Source organism: Otolemur garnettii, unplaced genomic scaffold, assembly GCF_000181295.1.
Source record: "Otolemur garnettii isolate 467f Iridium unplaced genomic scaffold, OtoGar3 scaffold00053, whole genome shotgun sequence".
Classification (NCBI taxonomy): domain Eukaryota; kingdom Metazoa; phylum Chordata; class Mammalia; order Primates; family Galagidae; genus Otolemur; species Otolemur garnettii.
Window position 1 is genome coordinate 2,046,832 of NW_003852448.1, and position 23,124 is coordinate 2,069,955.

General features: G+C 45.8%; 1 protein-coding gene across 1 annotated transcript in view; it reads right to left on the reverse strand.

Moving 5' to 3' along the window:
- Window positions 1–12,147, reverse strand: part of LAMA1 (laminin subunit alpha 1) — a 158,742-nt gene extending 146,595 nt beyond the window's left edge. Inside the window, exon 1 of the mRNA XM_012806468.1 lies at window positions 12,141–12,147. Coding sequence (XP_012661922.1) covers window positions 12,141–12,147 — 7 coding nt within the window. The remainder of the gene's footprint in view (window positions 1–12,140) is intronic.
- Window positions 12,148–23,124: the final 10,977 nt, after the last annotated feature.

The window sequence follows — 23,124 nt, forward strand, 5'->3', positions numbered from 1 at the left end:
AAAAAAAAAACACCCCAAACATTGTATATAGTTAAACTGACTTAGACCAGTTGACAGAGGTAACTAATGGGTCGTTTGTTCTCTTTACTAGCTGGTTCCCTCAAATATTATTTTGGAATTATTTTACTGCGGGAGTTGATAGAAAAACATCCTACACACGGATTTTTGGGGGAAGTTTGACCACATAAAATGAGGCCCAGTCTAATTTAGTCAATTGTAATAATTAAAACTAAACCAACAAAGTTAGAAACCACTAAAGACACAGGAGATGGTATGCTCATATTTCCAAAGAGAATAGGCTATTCTTTCATTCAGCAATAAGTGATTTTTATCAAACAAAAATCCATCTGTGGCATAAATTCTGTATGCCTTTGTTCCGTTCCTAAGAAGAGGAGGATGTCTTAGCCAGAATGCCTGAAGGAGGACAGCTGTTCCCTCACTTAAACAAAGTCCTTTAGAGCCAGGCAGGTAGAGTGCCTTTACAAAAACCTCTACTTTATATGAAAATATAACTACTCAGCAGATGCCAACAAGCCTGAAGTCACACACAACACCCTCCTAAAAGGAGGCTCCATGCAGTAGAAATGCAGTGTTTAATCAGAATTCTCTTTCTGTTGATGAAGATAACTACTCTAAACCAGTAAGTGGAGCTATCTGGTGTTTGAGACATTCAGAAACAGAAATCTCTCCTTCAACAGGAATGAAGAACCCACTCAGAAGGATCCGTGGACATTTTTCATGCTTGCTTCACAACAAGCTCTGGGACCAGGGTACAAGGTGCCCTGTCCCCGGTGTGGGGCACATTCTAGAAAGTCAACAATACATATTGATTATATAAGTTAAGGAACTGTTGGCTTAAGATGCCTAGAAATCAGTGGCTCCAAATCCAGAAACAAGTTTTTATTGACTACTTGACTATAATCTGAGTTTTGAGGCTGAATGGAATGTCCATCATCGGTAACATCCAGTTACAAGAGCACAACCCATGTTTTCTTTTATTTGATTGGCAGATGAAAACTGAAAAAAAAACCACCCAGATTAATAATCTCTTCAAGTCATCCAGGTCCCCCTGGTTACCAGACTGTGTGGCTCTTCTCCGCCCCCTGTGAGCACAGACAGTATCGGCACTTCTTGTTTCTTGGTCGTTCCTGCTGATGTGTTCTGGTTGAGAATGGGGATTGAGACCCTGGTCCCCAAAATGTTTGTCTACCCTCTGCCCTAGTTTGGCTGCCTAGATTCTTCCTTGTTCCCTGTATCCAAATCCCGTTTGGGTGACACACCAAGGTCCCCCAGCCTTCCCGTGGGAGCCTCCAGCCTTCCCAGCACAGAAGCACTCCATTCTCACTAGTGACTCCCCTAATCCCAACAGCCTGTCTGCCAGGATCTCTAAATAATGCCCACTGGATTCCTCTCTAACCCCTGTTGCTTGTTTGTGCTGGGACATCCATTCATCCAACAAATATTTAGAGAATCAACACTGTGCGCCAGGCACTGTGCTAGGTTGTTAGAACCATGAGCGAACACTTCTGCCCTCAAGGACAGACAGGCAGGATAACAAATAGTTACAGAGCATCCTGGTGCAGTGGTTCATGCCTGTAATCCCAGCACTCTGGGAGGCTGAGGTGGGTAGATCCCTTGAGCTCAGGAGTTTGAGAGCAGCCTGAGCAGCAGCTAAACCCCATCTCTACTAAACACAGAAAACCTAGCCCAGCATTGTGGTGGGTGCCTGTAATACCAGCTACGTGGGAGGATAAGGAAGGAGGATAGCTTGTGCCTAGGAGTTTGAGGTTGCTGTGTGCTATGACACCAGGGCACTCTACCTAGGGCAACAGAGTGGAACACTGTCTCAAAACAAAAACAAAAACCAGTTACAGTGTGATCTGTGTTTGGAGACTGTAAGAGGAATGATAGGGCAGATGGAGTAAGTGAGAGAGAGCACCACAGGTAGAAGAAAGGTCACCATGTTACATTATGGGACCACAGATATTATAGAATGGACACCAGGTAATGGGGAGAAAAGGCCGCAGAGCGGCCTGATGGGTGAGACCCCAGAGGGCCTCATCAGTCCCACCAGGTAGAGACTGAGACGCCCCTGCAGTGACTCTACAGGGACGGGGTAAGTGGTGGACTCACAGTCACAGACCTATAACTCATGGGGAACTTTGGAAGTTGCCAACCTTCTGAGCTCTTCAAAATTGCTTTATGGGTGACAGTAGACTTCCCCTTAGCACTAGCAACAGCTGGGATGGCCCTTCCAGCAAAACCTGTCCAACCCCAGGAGATGGGCCCAGGTGCTCCGGATTCTGGCTCTGCTCAGTCTGGGGTTCTGGGGTTAGTAAGTGAAGTAGTTCTCTGGTAGCCAGGAGGGAGCTATCTGCAAGGTCAGTGCAGGCAGTATGACTGTGTCTATGTATATCTGTGTGTGTTGGGCATGTGGATAGAAAGGCTCTTATTTTGTTAGGCAGAGCTAGAAGGGAAACGATAAGCCAAAGACTGACAAACACATCTGAACGTGGCCAGGAAAGCAAGTCCGCAATGAAGAACCAACTGAAGACAAGTGCAGAGAAGCTGGGAGCAGCAGGTGTGTGAGGACAGCAGACCTGAGGTCTGAGCAGGTGCAAGAAAAGACCAGCAGGTTGGAGGAGACGTGACTGCCCAGGTAATGCCAGGGAAGATCTTCCTGCGGCTCACTCATGTAAAGGCCTGGGAAAGGAGGCACACAGCTCAGGGTAATGCCTGAATGCAGAAGGGACTTCACACATTTCGGATCAACTAAAGAATGCACAGTTCAACCAATCAACCACCCAATTCTGCAATGTTGGACCTTACCCCAAAACATGAGACTCTAAACTTCCTATCTGGGCCCGGTGCGGTGGCTCACACCTATAATCCTAGCACTCTGGGAGGCTGAGGCCGGTGGATTGCCTGAGCTCACAAATTCAAGACCAGCCTGAGCACGAGTGAGACCCCTATCTCTAAAAATAGCCAGGCGTTGTGGTGGGCGCCTATAGTCCCAGGTACTCGGGAGGCTGAGGCAAGAGGATCACTTGATCCAGGAGTCTGAGGTTGCTATGAGCTATGACGCCACTGCACTCTACCAGGGGCGACAAAGTGAGACTGTCTCAAAAATAAAATAAAATAAATAAACTTCCTATCTGACCAGGAGTGTTTTTAAAAGAAAAAAGAGACTTGGGGAATAACCAGAAAAGCAAGATTGAACTGTGCTCATTCAAACACAAACATGACAATTAAGCATCAACTGAAAAACATGACCTAAAGGGCTCAGGGGACGCAGAAGGAACTGAGTTGCCCCAAGCAGCCTCCCTGCTCTGGGCTACAGGCATGGGGACTGCACAGGACTCGGAGGTGTGCGTCTCACCATGCCACCTCACAGAGCAGGAGGAACAGCATGAGACAGGAGGCGAGGAGAGTCAGCCATCGAGGTCGACGGCCGTCACAAAGCACAAGGCTGGGCCACGGCAGGCTGGCAGGTCAATGCCTTGACTCACACCCCAGAGATAAGTGAGGGGTGACCGCAGGTCTTGCCTCCCCATCCCACGACTGGCATTGCTGTGCACACGCGTTCACCAGCACAGTTTATGACACTAGCTGAGAGGTTCTCAGCCTTGGCTGCATCCTGGAATCACTGGGGAAGCATTTTTGAAATGCAAATGACTGGACCCTACCACAGAAGAAACAAATTGATAATCCCTAGGGTAGGAGCTGGGCATGGACATTATTATCATCTAATGTGCAGCCCACAGAGTGACTGTTTGAACCTGCTCTCCCAGAACACTCAGAAAAGATGGCTAAGCAGATGAGCTCTGAGTCCTCCATGGAAGAATGGAAGCCTGAGGGAGCAGCCATCACCCCACAGTGGTGTCTCCCACAGAAGATGATCCTGGGACCCCGGTATCACAGCCAGCAGTGCTGAGCGCCTCTCTGCCCCCTCCCCTGCCCACAAATTGGTCCACTCATTTCACTGTGAACTTACACAAATATACACATGATAATGTCACACAGTAACGCAACTCCAATCCCTCTACTCCTTCCGTGACGGTCCTTTCTTAAGGAGAAAGTATCTGATATATGCACTTTTCCATATCCACTGGGAATGTCAAGGACTGTCCTGGATTCACAGTGAGGAAGGCAGCTGAGAACGGGTCCTCCAGACGCCCCACCTCTGGACACCCCAGCCCTGCACCTGGTGCGTGTGCCAATGAGCAAACAAACGAATGCGTGAGCACGTGAAAAGAAGGGAAAACGAAGAAAAGCCGCAACAGTCCCACAACAGTCCCGCAGGACTACTGTTCCCTTCTGTAAGAAGGTGATAACTCTTTAAAATTCTAACTCTGGGCGGCGCCTGTGGCTCAGAAGGGTAGGGAGCCCGCCCCACATGACAGAGGTAGTGGGCTCAAACCCAGCCCTGGCCAAAAAAAAAAAAAAAAATTGTAACTTTCTTAAAGAAAAGCATGGAAGCATACAGTGGCATTCACAAGTGGGTGAGGGGTGAGTATCTCCAATTCTTCCCACTCCAAACTTCCAGAATGAACGAAAGTATGCCCAGGAAGTCAGGGGTAGAATTATAAAGAGTTGAGAAAACTGAATTTACACAAAATACCAGGGTTGGGGATTCAGAAAAAAAGAGCTGAGAGGACAGACTGGGGAGTTAGCCCACTGGGGAAACAGCAGCTGGGACAGGTGGCAGGTCAGCCACATGGCAGAGGTAGTTCTGGAAAACAGCTGTTAAACCTAGAATTCCCATCATAAAAGCCCTGTGCCTCTGGATACAAATGAGATTAAGGCTCTGGAAACACAAAGTTTAGATTATACCCAGACCAACTGAACAGCAGTCCCCTTGAGTGGTACAAAATCTAGGAGACTGAAGGACCTCGTACCTAGAAAGCCAGGACACAGGACTAGGTTACAACCCAGCGCCAGAAAACAGGTTGCATGACCGCTGAGGTCACCTCTGAAAAATCTGAGGGTGTGACTACCCTCTAACTGCCACAACCCAGGTCTTAGCATTAGAAAGACCTTGAAAGAGAATGTCCTTTTTCTTTGGACACTGGCTGATGGCATTTCAGGCCAGCCATCCCAAAGGGGGCCAGATGGCTACTCTGCTTGGGAATCCTGATTTATCACAAAATACAAGGCAAACTTAGAAAGAAGAGTTGATACAAGCCACGGTCACAAGGCTGTCCTTGCCAGCATGTTGTAGGCTGTGCCTGAGTGGTTGGGTTAGGTTTTAGGTGGAACGTGGGGGGTGGGGGGGTTGCATCCTAGGCAAGGGAGTCATACAACAAAATCCTGCGGCTGTAGGTCAACATAGCAGTGAGTGTGCGGTGAGCCAGACCTGTGTCTCTCTACAATGAAAAGTGGCACTGCAGATACTGAAAAGCGCACACATGGCTGGTTAGCTGGGACCGAACAGGAGGCATTCTGGAGGGTCGCAGCAGGTGGGCAGGAGCTGGAAACAGTGGGGGTGAGGGTGTGGTGGGGAGGAAGGCAGAGTTTTAGCAGGGTTTGTCCAAATGCAGTGTGGGACTAGATTAAGTAAAGGACATTAGCTGCTGTCAGGGACACACTAAAGGTGGCTGTTATCACGCACAGTATCTGGGTGAAGGGTAAATTGACGTGTATAACACTGACTCCATCTGTACAAAAGCTCTATCACAGAACATGTGTACCTCCTAACATTCCGAAATAGGAAAGAGTGGTTATTATTGTATAAAGCCAGTTTTGACAGCTGGTGAGCAGTGGTAATAGAAACAAAAAATAATCAACTTTTTTAAAGAAAGAAACAAAAATTCACGGAGACAATTTGGATAAGGAGATACAGAAAAGGAACGAAAAGGCAGATGAAGCCAAGGTACCTCCATGAATGGCAGGAACGGGGAGAAATCGGGAGGGGACACGTCCGGAAGAAGGAAAGAATTCTTTGTCCTTGGCCTGAGATAACAAGATAACCACATTTTGTGGGTAAACTTCTGCCATTGCTAAAAGGTTGGAAGACATTTCAATGTGTGGTGTATCATAATCAACACTGAGTTATGAGGGCTATATTTTCTTTCTATATGTTCTCTTTTTTAACAACAACAAAAAAAGATCCATTAACCCAAGGCTTCTCCTCTCACACCACTATTGTTGCAGAGAATTTCCTGAGGTTCTGGCAGGAAATCACGGAGCAATGGAACAAAACTCAGGAAATACTTTCAGGAATGAGAAAAGTTGGCACTTTCCAAAAATACTCGTAGATTTAAATTTGACATTCCCACCAGCAATATAGGAGGTTCTCTGGCACGAGAATTTCAGACCTCCTGCCTGCTGGGCCCATGGATCCGACTTCAAAGATAACTTCTGGAATGAAGAGACTCAAACTTCAAATGGTTGATCTAAAACAAAATGTGCACACACATTGAAATCATGCTGGTGACTCCGAGGGGGTATTTCTCAACCACCATTTCTGAATTAACACTTTGAGATAAATGCTTACCTAGGCAAGAATGCGAGCCACCAAGCTGATTTGGAATCTCACTGCCTCCATTGTCTGCCTGCTGCCCCCAAGCAAGACCAGGAACAAGTTAACCCAAAGAAAGCTCTCCTGAGCCAGCCTTGAGAAAACAAAGACACAAGGATGGATTCTGTCACTCTGGGCATTGATTGTCACCCTCAGGATAAAGGACAGGGAAAATGCAATGCACCCAGATAGCCAGTGGTGTCTCATGCTGAAATAGCTCCCTGACAGGTTCCGACAGAACCAAAGTTCATGACCTTAACTAAATTACTTTTTTCTTTTCTTTTTTTTTTTTTTTTGCAGTTTTTGGCCAGGGCTGGGTTTGAACCCACCACTTCCAGTATATGGGGCCGGAACCCTACTCCTTGAGCCACAGGCGCCACCCACTAAATTACTTTTTTCTATGAAGGAACTTTTTTTTATCATTAATTTGGCAATGCATTGATTGGTTCAATTGTCCATGGATAGATTTAAAAAATAAAACATGAAATAATTATTTGCAAACATGCAAATGAGCTGCATACATCATTTTTAGGAGACTATAGTTTATCTTATTCATCCAAACATTTCTGAGGAATGCAACTAAAAATTTCAGCTATGAACTAAGTTCAGAGTTCTATATAGTTGCCATCAGTTAGTTTTTGTATTCAAGGTAAAGGCTTAACTTTATTCATGAGGAATTTTTTTTAAATTAAAGTTTTCTGTGTCTAACATAGTGTTCCAGTAACAGATCATAACTATTGGTAAACTCATTAACTTATCCTTAACTTCTTTTTTACTTTTTTTTTTTTTTTTTTTAAGACAGAGTCTCACTCTGTAGCCCTGGGTAGAGTGCTGTGGCAACATAGCTCATAGTAATCTCAAACTCTTGGGCTCAAGCAATCCTCTTGCCTCAGCTTCCCAACTAGCTGGGACTACAGGCACCCACCACTATGCCCACCTGGCTAGTTTTTTTCTATTTTTAGCGGAGATGGGGTCTCGCTCTTGCTTAGGCTGGTCTTGAACTCCTGAGCTCAAGGAATCCACCCACCTCGGCCTCCCAGAGTGCTAGGATTACAGGTGTGAGCCACTGAGACTGGCCTTATCCTTAAATTCTAATAGAATTATTCTCAAACTCAATTTCTCTATATCATAAAGTCCTAAAATATAACTCTTGAAATTCCTTATGGCTTAAAAGATAGTTTATTAATACTATGGTAAGTAATACTTTCAGAAGTAGTACAATGCCATGAAACCAATCAATGATAGAATTTTTAAATCCACAAAGATCTCAGAAACAATGCTCTAATAATACCTTTCTATTAAAGACTTACTTGGAAGGCACAAGTTGGGAGGTGAAAAGTTTGCAAGTATACACATCTACCAAGTGATGTCTCAGTGTCCGGCACAAGGACACCTTGCACCCAGTGGGGGGCAGTGGAGAGAGGGATATGGCTCCAGTATCCATGCATCCCTGGTTTGTCAGGAAATGACAGGGACCTCTCTTACACCGTTAGGGAAAGAAGTAGGTTTCATAAAGTACTTGCTTTAAACGTTACGTGAAGAGACACCTATGGAAGTATATATAAGAAACTAAAAGCAACAGTTACCTCAAACCAGTGTGACAAGGCCCGGCACGGTGGCTCATGCCTATAACCCTAGCACTCTTGGAGGCCAAGGTGGGTGGATTGTCTGAGCTCAGGAGTTTGAGACCAGCCTCAGCAAGTGCATGACCCCATCCCTAATAAAGATAGAAAAAAAAACAACTAGCCAGGCATTGTGGCAGGTGCCTATAGTCCCAGCTACTCAGGAGGCTAAGGCAGGAGGATTGCTTGAGCCCAAGAATTTGAGGTTGCTGTGAGGTATGATGCTGAGGCACTCTACCCAAGGCAACAGAGTGAGACTCTGTATCAAAAAAAAGGGAAGGTGGCTTGGCGCCTGTGGCTCAAGTGGCTAAGGAGCCAGCCACATACACCTAAGGTGGCGGGTACGAGTCCAGCCCAGGACCACAAACTAACAATGACGGCTGCAACCAAAATACAGCCAGGCGTTGTGGCGGGCGCCTGTAGTCCCAGCTACTTGGGAGGCTGAGGCAGGAGACTCGCTTGAGCCCAGGAGTTGGAGGTTGCTATGAGCTGTGATGCCACACACTCTACCCAGGGGGACGGCTTGAGGCTCCGTCTCAAAAAAAAAAGGGAAGGTGGCAAAGTCTTAACTTTCATAACTATATATACCCTTTAATGCCTTTTGAATTTTGTAGGATGGACATGGATTACCTATTTGAAATGTTTTTAAAAGTTACTTGACTCTTAAATATACTATTATTATATCCACTATTTATTAAATATAGCCACTAAATCAGTGGTTCTCAACCTTCCTAATGCCACAACCCTTTAATACAGTTCCTGTGGGTCGTGACCCGCAGGTTGAGAACCGCTGCACTAAATATAGTGGCTGTTAACTGCTAAGAACACGGCAAAGCAACAAACAAGCAAATAGGATAAACCTGCGCCTGCCCTCAGGAAGCCTGAGCTAGTGAGTGAGACAGGCTGGCGAGCTAATTAGACACCCAGACTAGAAAGACAAGTGGGGAGAGCCTTGGGTGTCCAGAGAAGGGGACCTGACAAATACTTCCGCAACCAGAGGACGAGGAACGTTTTCCAGGACATTAGAACTTCTTGAGAGACTTGTCCAGCACTTAACAGCCTGAATGCTGGGAAACATTGGTCAGCTATGAATAGCTGTGTGCCCAAGATAAGGACAGCAGGCTGGCTGGGGACCCTGGTGCAATGCAGTAGGATACTGTCATTTTGTGTGCGCATTTTGTGTGGGGATCACATTGGTTTACCCCAGAGGGTTGGTCCAGGACCACTTGCTTAGACAGAAAGGATAGAAAGTCAGCCATATTGAAGAATAGCCAAGTACTCTGACAAAGAAGTATTGAGAAATGGGGAGAATCTCAAACAAGGATGGGAGTGGTTATCCAAAAGATGTTTCTAGAAAAAATCACAGTAAAGAGGGAGAAGAGGAGAGGTGAGAGGCTGGGTGGGCTTACTGTCACAACATTAAATGAGAAAAACAATTCCTGAGCCTAGTTAAGAGTGAGAATACAAAAATGGGAGGTAAAAAATCAATGAGTCTTCTTTTTTTTTTTTTTTTTTGAGACAGGAGCCTCAAGCTGTCCCCCTGGGTAGAGTTCTGTGGCATCTCAGCTCACAGCAACCTCCAACTCCTGGGCTCAAGTGAGTCTTCTGACTCTGCCTCCCAAGTAGCTGGGACCACAGGTGCCCGCCATAACGCCCGGCTATTTTTTGGTTGCAGCTGTCATTGTTGTTTGGCGGGTCCGGGCTGGATTCGAACCCTCCACCTTGGGTGTATGTGGCTGGCACCTTAGCCACTTGAGCCACAGGCGCTGAGCCAAAATCAATGAGTCTTAATGACCAAATGGATTTGGGCAATGAAGATGATCGTTACGGCGAATCAATGTAACAGGTCTAGCATTTGAGCTCAGGGCTATTTGATTCCAAGTCCAAACTCCAAAATCTAAACAATTCCACACCCCAGAAAATATAGCTTGAAAAAGACCCCCCCCACACACAGTTCTGTAAAAAATAGTACTAAGGTTGATCGTAGATAATGCTCATGGAGGCTGTCCTGTACTCGGCACTATTCCAACAGCTTTCCTTACGTTGTTTCATTTAATCATGAACACCCTTTCCAGATAGGCCCTATCATTACTCCTATTTCACAGACAGTGACACTAAAGCACAGAGAGGTAGAGCAATCTGCCATAGCGGTAAAGGCAGATAATTACACACCTGGAGTGTGAAGATACAGCTTCTATCTTCCCCATAAAATTTACTGTGAATGAAAATGAACAACCATAGGACTTTATGAAAGAATTATTATAAAATGGTAGGGTGTTTAAAGGATGATTGCTTTGAAATAAATGGTCACGTGCACATTTCATGACAGTGGTTTATAAAGCAGTGCCATTCTTTTTTTTTTTTTTTTTTTTTTTTTTTGAGGCAGAGTCTCACTATCTCAGCACTGCCCTTGGTAGAGTGCTATAGCATCACACAGCTCACAGCAACCTCACTCTTGGGCTTAGGCAATTCTCTTGCTTCAGTTTCCCGAGTAGCTGGGACTACAGGTGCTGCTACAATGCCTGGCTATTTTTTGGTTGCAGTTGTCGTGGTTGTTCAGCAGGCCCAGGCTGGGTTGGAACCTGCCAGCCTCAATGCATGTGGTTGGCGCCCCACTTAGAGAGCTACGGCACTGAACCTAAAGCAGTGCCATTCTAAGAGGGGCGCAGGACAATGGGGAACAGCACATGTGTTTATTCCACGTTCTTGTTGCATTTGAATTCTTGATCGTGCTAGACTACTCCCAGGTGTGGGCTTTCTATTTAAAGTCTGGAAAGAGGAATGGGCTGAAGTCTGAGATAGATAGGCTGTGGGGCAGTGATACTTCTATTCTACATATGTTTGATCAGTATTTTTCATTGTCCTTTACTTGGAGAACACAGCAACAGAAAAGAAAAATGCACCTTTGAAATCTATGCAGCAATACTTATTTTACTGTGGACATGCTAATTTGAATACTATGCCATCTATGAGAATGAAGTGAATTTTATTCTCCCAGTTTATTTCCTTTAGCTGGAATTATCTGGTTTTAATTTAGAAAAAAAGAGGGAGGTTAAAACAGAGGAGATAAAGTGACTATAACTCTATGCAATTGAACATATCATTATTTCAGAAACACAGCACCTCTTATTCAATACTGAGGAATAGTTCACTTAAATCATGTTACATTTTAAAGAAAAGTGAGCCTCAGGGTCATCTGCCTGAGTTGTAAGGTAACCTAGGCAGGCTGTGGAAATGAAAGGAAATAATAAATAATCTGAATGTTATTAGATAATGATCATTTGCAAGAATATAAGCACCAGATAGCTAACTTAGCAGATGATCTGCAGGTCAAGATTATTTTATCACAGTGCACCATCTTAGTAACCATTCATGCTACATACATGGTGCACAAAATTATTTCTTAAAAACGTCAAAACTCGCGCAAAGATGCTTCATTTGAGGCTGATGGCTGTGGGATGTGAACTAGCGAGTGTGGAATTCAGTGTGCACGATTCACAGGCTCCTGCCCTGGGGAGGTTCCCCACAGCATCTCAAAGCAGGACAGCCCCGTGCGGTCCCACTTTCTGCAAACTCCATTCAAGACGGCCCAGGCCCAGTGCTGAGCTCTGAGAGGCACAGAAAACATTCAGAGCATCTCAGGCTAAGACTTTCAATTTCTTGGAACAAAAAGCCGAGGCAAAGCTGCTCTTTCTGCACCCTGTGGGAAACCGGGGACTTGTGCACTTTCCACAACCTGACAGCCACTTGCAGAGTCAAAGAGTCAAAGAGTTCCACTTGCAGAGTCAAAGTCTTCCTTCCCAAGGCCAGCTCCTTTCTCTCCCTGATAACTATGCAAATTCCCTCTCGCGGAGCAGACGCCCAGCTATTCAAAAGCTGCGTGTCAGCTCCGGTCCAGTGCTTTCATCGTGAATGCTTGAATGCAGGAGGCAGTCGCGTCTCCGAGCAGCTCTCAACGCAAAACAATGCCCCGACACACAGTTTTCCCACGAGGGTACCTCGCATTCCGCCTACTACTTTTGACCTGTACTTTTCTTTTTATTAATGAAGCCTGTGCTAGTGGAAAGATGCCCATTGTCATGTGTTGCATACATTAAAATGTTTTCAACAAATATTTGTGACTGTCTAGCCCACAAGAGCCGCCCGAAGACTTAACTCTGTGGGTGGCGAGGGGACTGGGATTGTCACAACGAAAGGGAAAGGTCTCTCTTTCTCCCTCGGCGCGGCCAGAAACTTGGAAGTTCGCTCTCACTCTTTGCAAGGTCCGTGCCAAATGCTCCCTCCCCCGCGGTTCCCTCAGCCCAGGGTGGCCACAGTCGACCAGCGCGGGGGATGATTTGGCAGCTTCGGGGGCTGCACCAAGAGCGCGGTTTCGGAAGGCGCATCTGCGCCCCGGACAGCTAGCAAGGCGAGCTCTCCTCACCATGGACTTCCCATTAGCCCCATCAGGCAGCGAGTGGCCCCGAGGAGTCCGCCTTTTCCCGGCTGCGACGGTCGGGCTTGCACCGCAGGACAATGAGGGCGACTCCGTACAACTTCTTCCCATTCATTCCCCGCGCCCGGCCAGCAGCCCGGCCACTCCTGCCTGCCACAACCCGGCTGCTGAAAGCCGGAGACCACGGTGGTGTCGCCGTCTCCCCTTCTCGCACCCCCGACGTCCCACTCCAGTCACCCCCAACACTACTGCGCTCCTGGATCTCTACGTCCGGCAAAAGCCAGAGGGTGGGCAGCCCCTGGAGCCGGAGGAGGCTGAAGCCGAGGGCTCAGGAGAGCGCGCAGCGTCCGCACAGGGTGGCGACCCCACCCGAGCCCCCAGTGCTCGCGTGGGAGACCCACGTGTCCGACGCCCCCCGTCCGAGGGGAGCAGGGATGCGCGCTCAGCCTCCAGAAGCCCCGAAGAGCCGGGCTTTGTCCCGCAGCCGCCCCCGCCCGCCGGGAATCCGGCCGGGCCCAGGCTCACCCCTCTGCTGGCACCGCGCGCAGACCCAGAGCAGCGAGACCAGGAGAGCGGTCCCTGCGCAGCCGCCGCGCATCTCGCCGCCGCTCGGTGGACTCCGGGAAGAAAGCCGCGAGCTCGCTCCGCACGCTCGGCAGGGCGCAACGCTGCAGCTCCCTCGACCCGGCGTCGCCTGCTGCCCGCCAGCCCCTCGGACACACCCCCACCGACCTCGGCCGCGCCCAGCCCCTCCCCGCCCCCCGCCCGGCCGCCCAGACCCCTCCCCTCGGGAGGGCGCTCGGGCTCGGCCCGCGGGGACCCGCCGCTCCCCGGGCGGCGCTGGGGCGCATGGCCATCCCTGCATGCGGCTGGGACCCGGCACCGGCGGGCCCCATCTCGGGTGGCAGGGTGACCTGCCGGGTCTGAGTCAGGGTGGGCTGTGAAGGAGGAGAAAGTCCACCCACGTGGGCCCGGGAGCTGGATTCCGAGAAAGTATTTGCCCTGTTGACCCTGCCCGCCCCGCGGAGACCGTGCGGCCCGGGCCGGCCTGGGGACCGACGCGCCGCCGCCCAGACCTGGCCGCGAGCCGGCCCCTGGGGACCCGACCCAGGGCCCGCCTGACCGGCCCCCGTTCGGCATCAGGCAGAGGATTTTGTGAGGATTTCTTCTGAAAATGAGCTGTAACTTGTTCCCCACTTTGCCTAAGGAAGGCGAGAAGGGTCGCTGGACTTAATGATTATTAAGGTAGCCTTTCTGCTAGAGAGAGAAGACTCGTTCTTTCTTAGACTTAGTTTTAACACTAAATTTCAACTAGTTTTTAAAAACTATATCTAGTTATATTCTTTAAAGAATTTTTAATTTCCTCTGATTTTTTTCTTCAAAAAAATTCCTAAGACTCGGGCAGAGCTCACATTTCCCCAATATAAACATACAAAATTTTAAGTCTTAACCGTCCTACGCTCTGATTTTATCTCAGTTGTGTGAATCAATTTGACAACTCTACCAATTCCAGTCTTTCTAAAAACACTTCCTTACACATTTAATGAATAAAAGTAAATTATAGTACTTAACGATTTTTTTTTTAATCGTGGAAGTGTGGAACAGAACAATAGTTTGGCCCTTCATAAAGGGCGCAGTATAGTTCAGGGAGATGGTACTCTCTACAGTACTAAATTTAAAATACAGAAGTTGTTAATGATGAAAATATCCAACAACTAAGTATTTGTTAAATAAATGCTTAAGTAAATTAAGTACTTAAGTAATTAAGTATTAAAATATTAAGCATGTAGATATTAAAATACAGAATTATAGGGATTTCTGAACTGATATAGCTGTACAGCCATTTACACACTGGGTGTATATCACTTGGCATATATTTAAGTGCATTCATATAGATCAGCTCATGTGGTCACCACAGTTCTGTAAGACCAGAAGGGGCACTTGTCTGGTCCAGAGCTAGACCTCAGGTCTGATTTCTCCCACACCACTCTGAAATCATGGAGGATGGGACCATGGGAAAGGGTCTTCAGTGTTCCCCTATCCTGGATCCCTAGAGATTTAGGCTTCAGGTCAGACCTCATCTTTCAACTGCAGGCAGGAAACTCATGCTTGTGATTTCAAAGGAAGCAAGCAGTTGTGCATCCGCCCAAGTAGGGAGTAAGAAGGATCAAAAGTTGCAAATTGGCAGTTTATCAATGCTTAAAATCATGCAGAAAGATTTCAACAGAAGAATTGTAGAAGCTGGCTCGCTACCTGAAGCTCAAGCAGCTAAGGCACCAGCCACATACACCAGAGAGAACTGATGGGTTCGAATCCAGCCCAGGCCTGCCAAACAACAATGACAACCACAACCAAAAAAATAGCTGAGTGTTGTAGCAGGCACCTGTAGTCCCAGCTACATGGGAGGCTGAGGCAAGAGAATTGCTTAAGCCCAGGAGTTGGAGGTTGCTGTGAACTGTGATGCCACAGCACTCTACCCAGGGCGACAACTTGAAGCTCTGTCTCAAAAAAAAAAAAAAAAAAAAAGAATTGTAGAAGCTGATATAACCGAACATATTTGGATACAATAGAGCAGAAAAAAGTCACAATTCTTCATGTCTCATAAAGCCCTGTACATATGTTTCCGTTCTTTAGCACACTTGAGAAATATCCAGAACACCTAGAGTACCATGAAAGTACAGGGCTGGCTTATTCAAGGTGAAAATGGCTGTAAGTAGAATGTACATGTTTCGTGAACTCAAACTAGGCACAAACAGATGCTTGCTTCAAAGTCACCTATCAATAATGAACAATCAAAAATGCCAAGCCAAAATGAAATGATAATTTATAAATCAACATGACAAAGCTATGTAGCTATTTTAAAGTGTGAAACTTCGCAATTTGAAAAAAATTGACATGCTAAGTGAGAAAAGCAGAATTCTAAATAATATGAGTATTCTGGTTGCAAATGAGGAAGGAACTAGAGCACCACACAGAAGAATATAGTTGTGTTCAGGCGATCAGAAGGTGAGTGGGAGTATGGTTGTTACAGGTAGTGATGAAGTCTGCAGGCTGGGTTCCGAGATGGCTCCCATTTGTCCCCCACACTTACTAGCAGTGACATCTGTAAAATACAGATAATAATAGTGCCTACTTCATTCACTCAAGAAACATTTTTTGAGTTGTTGCTAAGTGCCAGATATACCATTAAATGAGAAAGACATACGGTGGTCCCTACTGGTATGGAACATTGAGCTTGGTAGTTAAGATAGAAAAAACGGGGGGAATAATCATAAACTGGATAAGTGCTATAAAGGAAACAAGTGTTTACTAAGATAGAGAAGGAGAGAACCAGGCATTGATTGAGGAGTCTGGGCAGGTCTTGCTAAAGTTTGTTGTTGAGCCCATGTGTGTAAGTCACCAGCACTCTGCCTAGAGCAAGTCGAGTGATCAGTACAGATGAATTCTTACACTTCTAATACTAATATATTTTTCCATTATAAAAAACCAAGCTCGATTATGACCATCGTCAAAACCAGCCTCAGACAGAGTGGGATGGGTTGGATCAGACCTTTTCAAAACCACTTGGGGAATCTTGGCAACTTACAGATTCTAATTCAGTAGATGTGGAGGCCCGAGCTTCTAAATTTCTCACGAGCTTCCAGCTGATGCTAATGCTGCTAGTGGGCAGAGCACACAGTGAGCAGCGGGTCACTTGCCAGCTTGTCCTCTATCTGGCCTGCAAATTTAAATCAATAGAGGAATTATTAAAAATAGTGATAATGTTCTAAAAGTAGAATATAAATGTCTTAACACAATAACTAAGAAAATGACATAAAGCTATGTTAACCAGTTTGATGAAAATATTTCAAATTGTACATGAAAACACCACACTGTATCCATGATTGCATTAATGTACACAGCTATCATTTAATTTAAAAAATAGTGATAATGGTTTCACTCCTCAGAGACTGTGATTCTATTAGGATAAGGTACACCTTGGTCATCCAGATCTTTTTAAAGCTCTGCAGGAAATTCTGATGTGCAGCAAAGTTTTGGAAATACAGCTCAAGTGACCTACTCCTGCATGTGGGCAGTCCAGCCTGCGGTCCTTGGAAGCTGAGCAGGCTGGGAAGCCAGCTTCAGAGGAGTATGGTCACAGGTGGCCAGAGGGAGCCCAGCCTGGCAAGTGTTTTTCCTCATATCCTGACATGAGCTTATTAGGATCCAGCCATTATGGCCAGGATGTGGGCCAAGATTCTGCTTCTCTGGGGGAGTTGGTGCAAGCAAGGCTGTGTCTTAGTTCTCAAGGAACTGAGATAGTAGGTTGGGACCCTGGCACAGGAGCATCACTCCAGTCAGCAGCTAGGCCCCAGGCCTGGAGTATGAAGCTGGGGGTTTGGTCGCAAGGAAAAAGGTGAGAAGTCAATTGGTAAAACTGGTTACAGTGTCAGAGTCTGATTTGGGTCAAAGCTGCAGAGGCTGAGCTTAAAAGTTCCTTATGGTCTCATGGCTAGAAATAAGATGGTTGAGAGAATAAGTCTCCAGCAGGGGTGAGGGACTTGCAGACAAAGAAGGCAAATTAAGGGTGGTAGGCAGAATAATGGTCCCCAAAAGATATACACGCTTTAATGGTTAGAACCTCAGAACACATTGTATTATATGACAAAGGGGACTTCGCAGTTGTGATTAAATGAGGATCTTGAGATGAGATTATTCTTAATCATCCAGATGAACCAGTGTAATCAGTGGAAGTTCTTGTAAGTGCAAAGAGAGGTGGGAGCATCAGACTCAGTGATTGGATGTGAGAAGGACTTAATCCGCCTTGCTGGCTGTGGAGACGAGAGGGAAAGGTGAGTCAAGGAATGTGTGGAGCCTCCAACTCCTGGAAGGGCAAGGGAGCACTTTCCCCTGGAGCCTCCAGAAAGAACTGGCCATAAGGACACTTTGATTTCATCCAAGTGCAGCCCGGTCTGGACGGCTGACCTCCAGAGCTGTCATATCATGGATTTATGTTGTTATAAGCCACTAAGGGTGTGGCAGTTTGTTACAACGGCAGTAGGGAACTGATGATGTGAGGCAAAGACTGTGTCCCAGAAGTCACGTGGAAATAATGTTAGGGAGAATCAATGAGCAGCTATATCAGAACCTAAGTAGAGTCTGAAGATTCCATTTGTGTCCATGATAAAGAACAAAAGAAGGAAGAATTTGAAGACGTTACCTACAGTATTGGGGAAAAGAGAAAGTGGATAATCTCAGAGGGTGTGAGCAGGGACTGGGCCTGGGGGGGAGCAAGATTGCTATTCTGAGGGACTGTGAAGTTTATAAGCTTTGAGTTTTGTGCCATAAATGCTATAAACTCTGTGAACAGTTTGGAGAAGCAACTATAAAGTGATAGGCAGAACTCTGTCTGTAGCCCTAGGTGACAGACTGCTATTGCCCTCCCAGTCCCGACTCTCCTGCTGAGCACCGCGTCACTCGGTGGGCACTGCATTGCCAGCCTCCCCAGAGCTTGGTATTAATCTGCATCAGTCTGCTCCAGATGCTGGAACTAAATAATGCAGACAAGGTGGCTTCAGTAGCAGAAAATTATTTTCTTACAATTCTTGAAGCTGGAAGTCCCAGTTCAGGTTTTGGCAGGACTCCGTTTCCGGTGGTGACTCTCTTACGGGCTTGCACGTAGCCACCTTCATGCTGTGTCCTCATGTATGTGGGCGAGGGAAGCCGAAAGCATGAATAAGTATCTCTTTTTATAAGGACCCTAAATCCTATTGGTTCGGGGATCCAACCCTATAACCTCAATCACTTCCTCAGAGTCCCCATCTCCACACAGAGTCCCATTAGAGTTTAGGGGTTCAACATATGAATTTTGAGGAGACATAAACATTCAGTCTTTCACGTGCCCTCACTGGGTTCAGGCCAATAGGATGTGAGCAGAGGTGAAGTGGGAGACCAGGACCCTCCAACTCAATGTGACCTCCTCGTCCAAAACACTGGGTCTATTCCCTGCCACGCAGCTTCACCCTCACAGATGTGGACCACTCCTGGAGGACAGGAAAGCAATAAGACGGAAGGAGAGTGAATAAATGTATGGGGAAAAGCCATCTTACTGCCTGGACTACACTGTGTCTAAAAGAAATAGGAGTATCTGATTCAAGCCATTGTATCTTAGAGTCCTCTGTAAAGACACCCTAGACTTACCTTGATGTATCTTGTGTCCTGGATAGCCAGGCTCTTCTCTGTACAGTTAACAAAAGTAAATTATCATGGCTTTTCAGAAGATAATCTATTTTAAAATTAGAAATAGAATGCATTAGGCTTAATTAAATAACAAAGTAGCTACTCCACAGAAGAGCTGATTTCAAAAGAAAAACCCTTCCAAGCTGAATTTTACCCTGAATGTGTTCCAGGCCTGCATAGAATGCTTCTTTCTAACTCATTTCCAATTTCTTCACTTGAAATAATTTTGAATGGCATATTACATTCTCTATTTCATATTTCTCAAAAGATTGTTCTTTTCTGAATATCCATGACTTTTCTTTGCCTCAGACATTCTGCCTTATATCTGCTTGAATGTCAGGGAAATTTTTTGTCTTCAAAATCCTATTGCTACTACTTGCTTGCAAGAGTACAGAGCCACATGATGAAATTATGACTCATGTCAAGAGCCTGGATGCTTCTGGCCCAGAACTGCCTGGTCAGGTGAGAACATTTCTCGTCATAGAATTTGGGGCTTTGCCTCTGATAATGCTTCTTAGAGAACGTTTCCTACAGAAATTTCTTAGCTTCTCCTCTACATAGGACACATATGGGGTGATCTAACCACCCTCTGGCATACTTGCTGAGATAAGCTAACCAGGAGAATGCCCCACTCACACAGTATGACCTTACCCACATACTCCCACTTCTGCCACCACCCTTTGGGCTTGGCCAGCCACAATCACCTGAAACCTTTGTTTAAGGTAGGGCTTACCTGAGCTTTAGTACTGTCTTGATTTTTTTTCTGTTCTTTTTTTTTTTTTTTTTTTGAGACAGAATCTCACTATGTCACCCCAGGTAGAGTGCCGTGGCATCACAGCTCGCAGCAACTGCAAACTCTTGGGGTTAATTTTCTTGCCTTAGCCTCACGAGCAGCTAGGACTATAGGCGCCTGCTACAATGCCCGGCTATTTTTTGGCTGTAGTTGTCATTGTTGTTTGGCAGGCCTGGGCTGGATTTGAACCGCCAACTCTGGTGTATGTTGCTGGCACTCTACTCACTGAGCTAAAGGTGCCAATCCCCATCCTGATTTTTCAACCCTTCCTTATAACCATATGCCACTAAACTTTCCTCTCTCTTCAACTATTTTGAGTTGGGTTTTTGTCATTTGAAATTGAGTCCTAATGCTCCTTATTATACTTATTTGCCTTCCATTAATGATGACAGAGAATGTTGAATGGCATCTGCTTTCTTCTCTTTTTTTTAAATCTTTTTTCTTTTATTTAAGAGTTGAGGTCTCTCTCTGCCTGGCGTGCAATGGACATTTGTGGGTGATCCCACCACTGGTCAGCAGTGGGGTTTTGACCTGCTCCATGTCTTACCCATGCCTGTTCACACTTGCTTAGGCAACATGGTTGTCCCCACTCCTGGAGGTCACCACCTCGATGCTGAACTTAGTAGGGATACCTGGTGGGCATTGCATGTGACCGCCCAGAATTCCTGGGCTCAAGTGATCCTCCTGCCTCAGCCTCCCTAGTAGTTGGGACCACAAGCTCCTGCCTCCCCTCCGGGCAGCATCTGCTTTCTGAGGCTTAATGTTTCTCAAAGGGCTTATAGTATTTTACGTTTATACATCAGAGTTTCCAGAGAATAATGTAAAAATACATTTAAGTAGAATTTAATAAGGATTTCCACACAAGAAAAAAACTGGTTAAAAAAATGTAGAAATTGGACTACCTGGGGCCAAATACTAGCTCCCACCTTTACTTGACTGGGTGATCTTTAGAAAATTATTTAACTTTCTTGTTTGCAGTTTATTCATCTATAAACTAAGGGAAAAAATATAGCCTATACCAAAAGATCTTATTTTGACACTCAAATGATATGATGTAAATAAAATTGTTAGCATAATGCCTTGTATCAGTTATTGGTTTTGTTCTGTGATATCATCACCACTGGGCTCAGTGTGGTAGAGCTTTTGTCAAATGGTAATGAGGGACTCTAAAGAAAGTGGCAAATTTGCCAGCACATAGTTACGAAAGGCCATTGGACACTGCCATCTGCCTTATTTATACGGAAAGATACACAGGAGACTCAGAGGGGAGATAAGAACTAGGAAATTTTTTGGCAAGGAATGGGTCATTAGGGAACTTGGTGGGTATGTTTTTCTTTTACAGAGGAAGAGGAAGCCAAATTGGAGGGGTCTAGAAGACAGCTGTTCATATGGACATGTAAACAGCACTTGTCCCCTGTGCCCTGCAGGACATCCCCGCCTGCTGGGGATCTGTAACAATAAACCTTTTCAAGAGGAAAGTTAGCCTTTGGAATCAAAGTATAATAATAGCAGCAAATAAGAAATGTATAGCTAGATACCCGCTATCTGAAAAACCAGAAGCACTTTTATAAAGATACGGGTCATTGTGCTATATTTTTATCTGCTGTGTTTTTGGAGAAGCTCATAAGTCATTGTGCTGCTTAGCCTTATGGGGGCTTCCTCCTGCTTTTCATTAAATTCTCCTACTATCTGATCCTGATGGAGGCAAAAGGTCTGCATTTTCTGTTCTCCAAGAGCTCCTTTTCTTGCCTGTTGCCTCATAATACCCACTTGTGTCATTTTATAACACCTCTCCAGACCTTTCATCAAGAAGCCAATTTCGAAGGCTGGGTGCTGTGGCTCACGCCTGCAATCCTAGCACTCTGGAAGGCCGAGGTGGGTGGATTGCCTGAGCTCATGAGTTCCAGACCAGCCACGTAAAAGTGAGACCCCTGTCTCTAAAAATAGCAGGCATTATGGTGGGTGCCCGTAGTCCCAGCTATTTGGGAGGCGGAGGCAAGAGTATCACTTAAGCCCAAGAGTTTGAGGTTGCTGTGAGCTGTGATGCCATGGCATTCTATTGAGGGTTACAAAGTGAAACTGTCTTAAAAAAAAAAAAAAGCCAATTTGGAGTCAAATAACTTGTAAAGCTGGCACGGCCAAGTGGCAAAGGCAGGAGTCAAGCATTAGGAAGAAGGCATTACTGAGAATTAGGACGTGTTGCCTAAGGAGACAGAATTCTTATATCAAAAAATCATTTACAGGATCTCATTTAGTTTTCTTTCTTTCTTTTTTTTGACACAGTCTCACTCTGTTGCCTGGGCTAGAATGCTGTGGCATCATCATAGCTATCATGAACTCCAACTCAGAAGCAATCATCCTCCCTCAACTTCCCTTGTAGCTGGGACTATAGGCACCTGCCACCACTCTCAGCTAATTTTTCTATTTAGTAGAGACAAGTTCTCATACTTGCTCAAGCTGGTCTCAAACTCCTAAACTCAAGTAATCCTCTTGCCTTGGCCTTCCAGAGTACTGGGATTATAGGCCGAGCCACTGTGCTCAACCTGGATCTTATTTAATCTTGAGAAGCAACTCCTGGACATGAGAAAATCAGAAGACTGAGATTAAAATTGTTAACTCTAAACACTATTAGCCATTTGACTCTTAAATAGGTCAGTTACCTTCTCTGAGCATCAGTTTTCCTTCCCTGTAAAAGTTGAAAACCATCTTGTAGTAGAAATAGTAATACTACCTCCAATGACAATGAAAATAATCACAGCTCCTATGTGTTGAATCTTAAAATTGAACTTTACAACCATTGTCTCATGACTTCTGCTTACATCTTCATCTTCCACCAGTCCCTGGACTCCGTTATGGCAACTGAATGTGGCTGAGGATCTGCTGACTAGTCTCCCTTCACCTCCCGCCTGCAGTCTTTTTTTTGCAGTTTTTGGCCGGGGCTGGGTTTGAACCCACCACCTCCGGTATATGGGGCCAGCACCCTACTCCTTTGAGCCACAGGTACTGCCCCCTCCTGCAGTCTTTAGACTTGAGAGGCAATCATATGTGTTCTCAGTGGCTCACTTTCCCTTCCCATCGGGTCATCCCTTCCTTTGCTCACTTTTGAATTCCTGGTATTCCTCCAGGATCCAAGTCAAACATTTTCTCCCCTGGGCAGCCTTCTATGACTGTTCCAGAACTCAAGCCCTGCTGACTCCTTTGTTCCACCACGGTGTTCCAAAACACAGTCTCTGCTGTAACTGTAGCTTATTTTATTAACATATTTTTCCTTTTGAATGAGGGACTCACACTTTTTGTCATTTTGTTTTGCTTTACACTCCTCAAGTGTCTCAAACTTGACAAATAGTTGTTGACTACAATAATAATGTAGCTTGGTTGCACCTGTGTGTTTGCTATGCTCCGGGAATGGTGTTGAACCTATTACTTAAACTATCTGCAAATGAGTAAAAGTCCCAAGGTGGCTTAGGAAAGTAATGTAACCCAGTATGTGTAAACAGCCCTGAGTCCCAGGCAGGCTCTGGCCACCATGAACAAA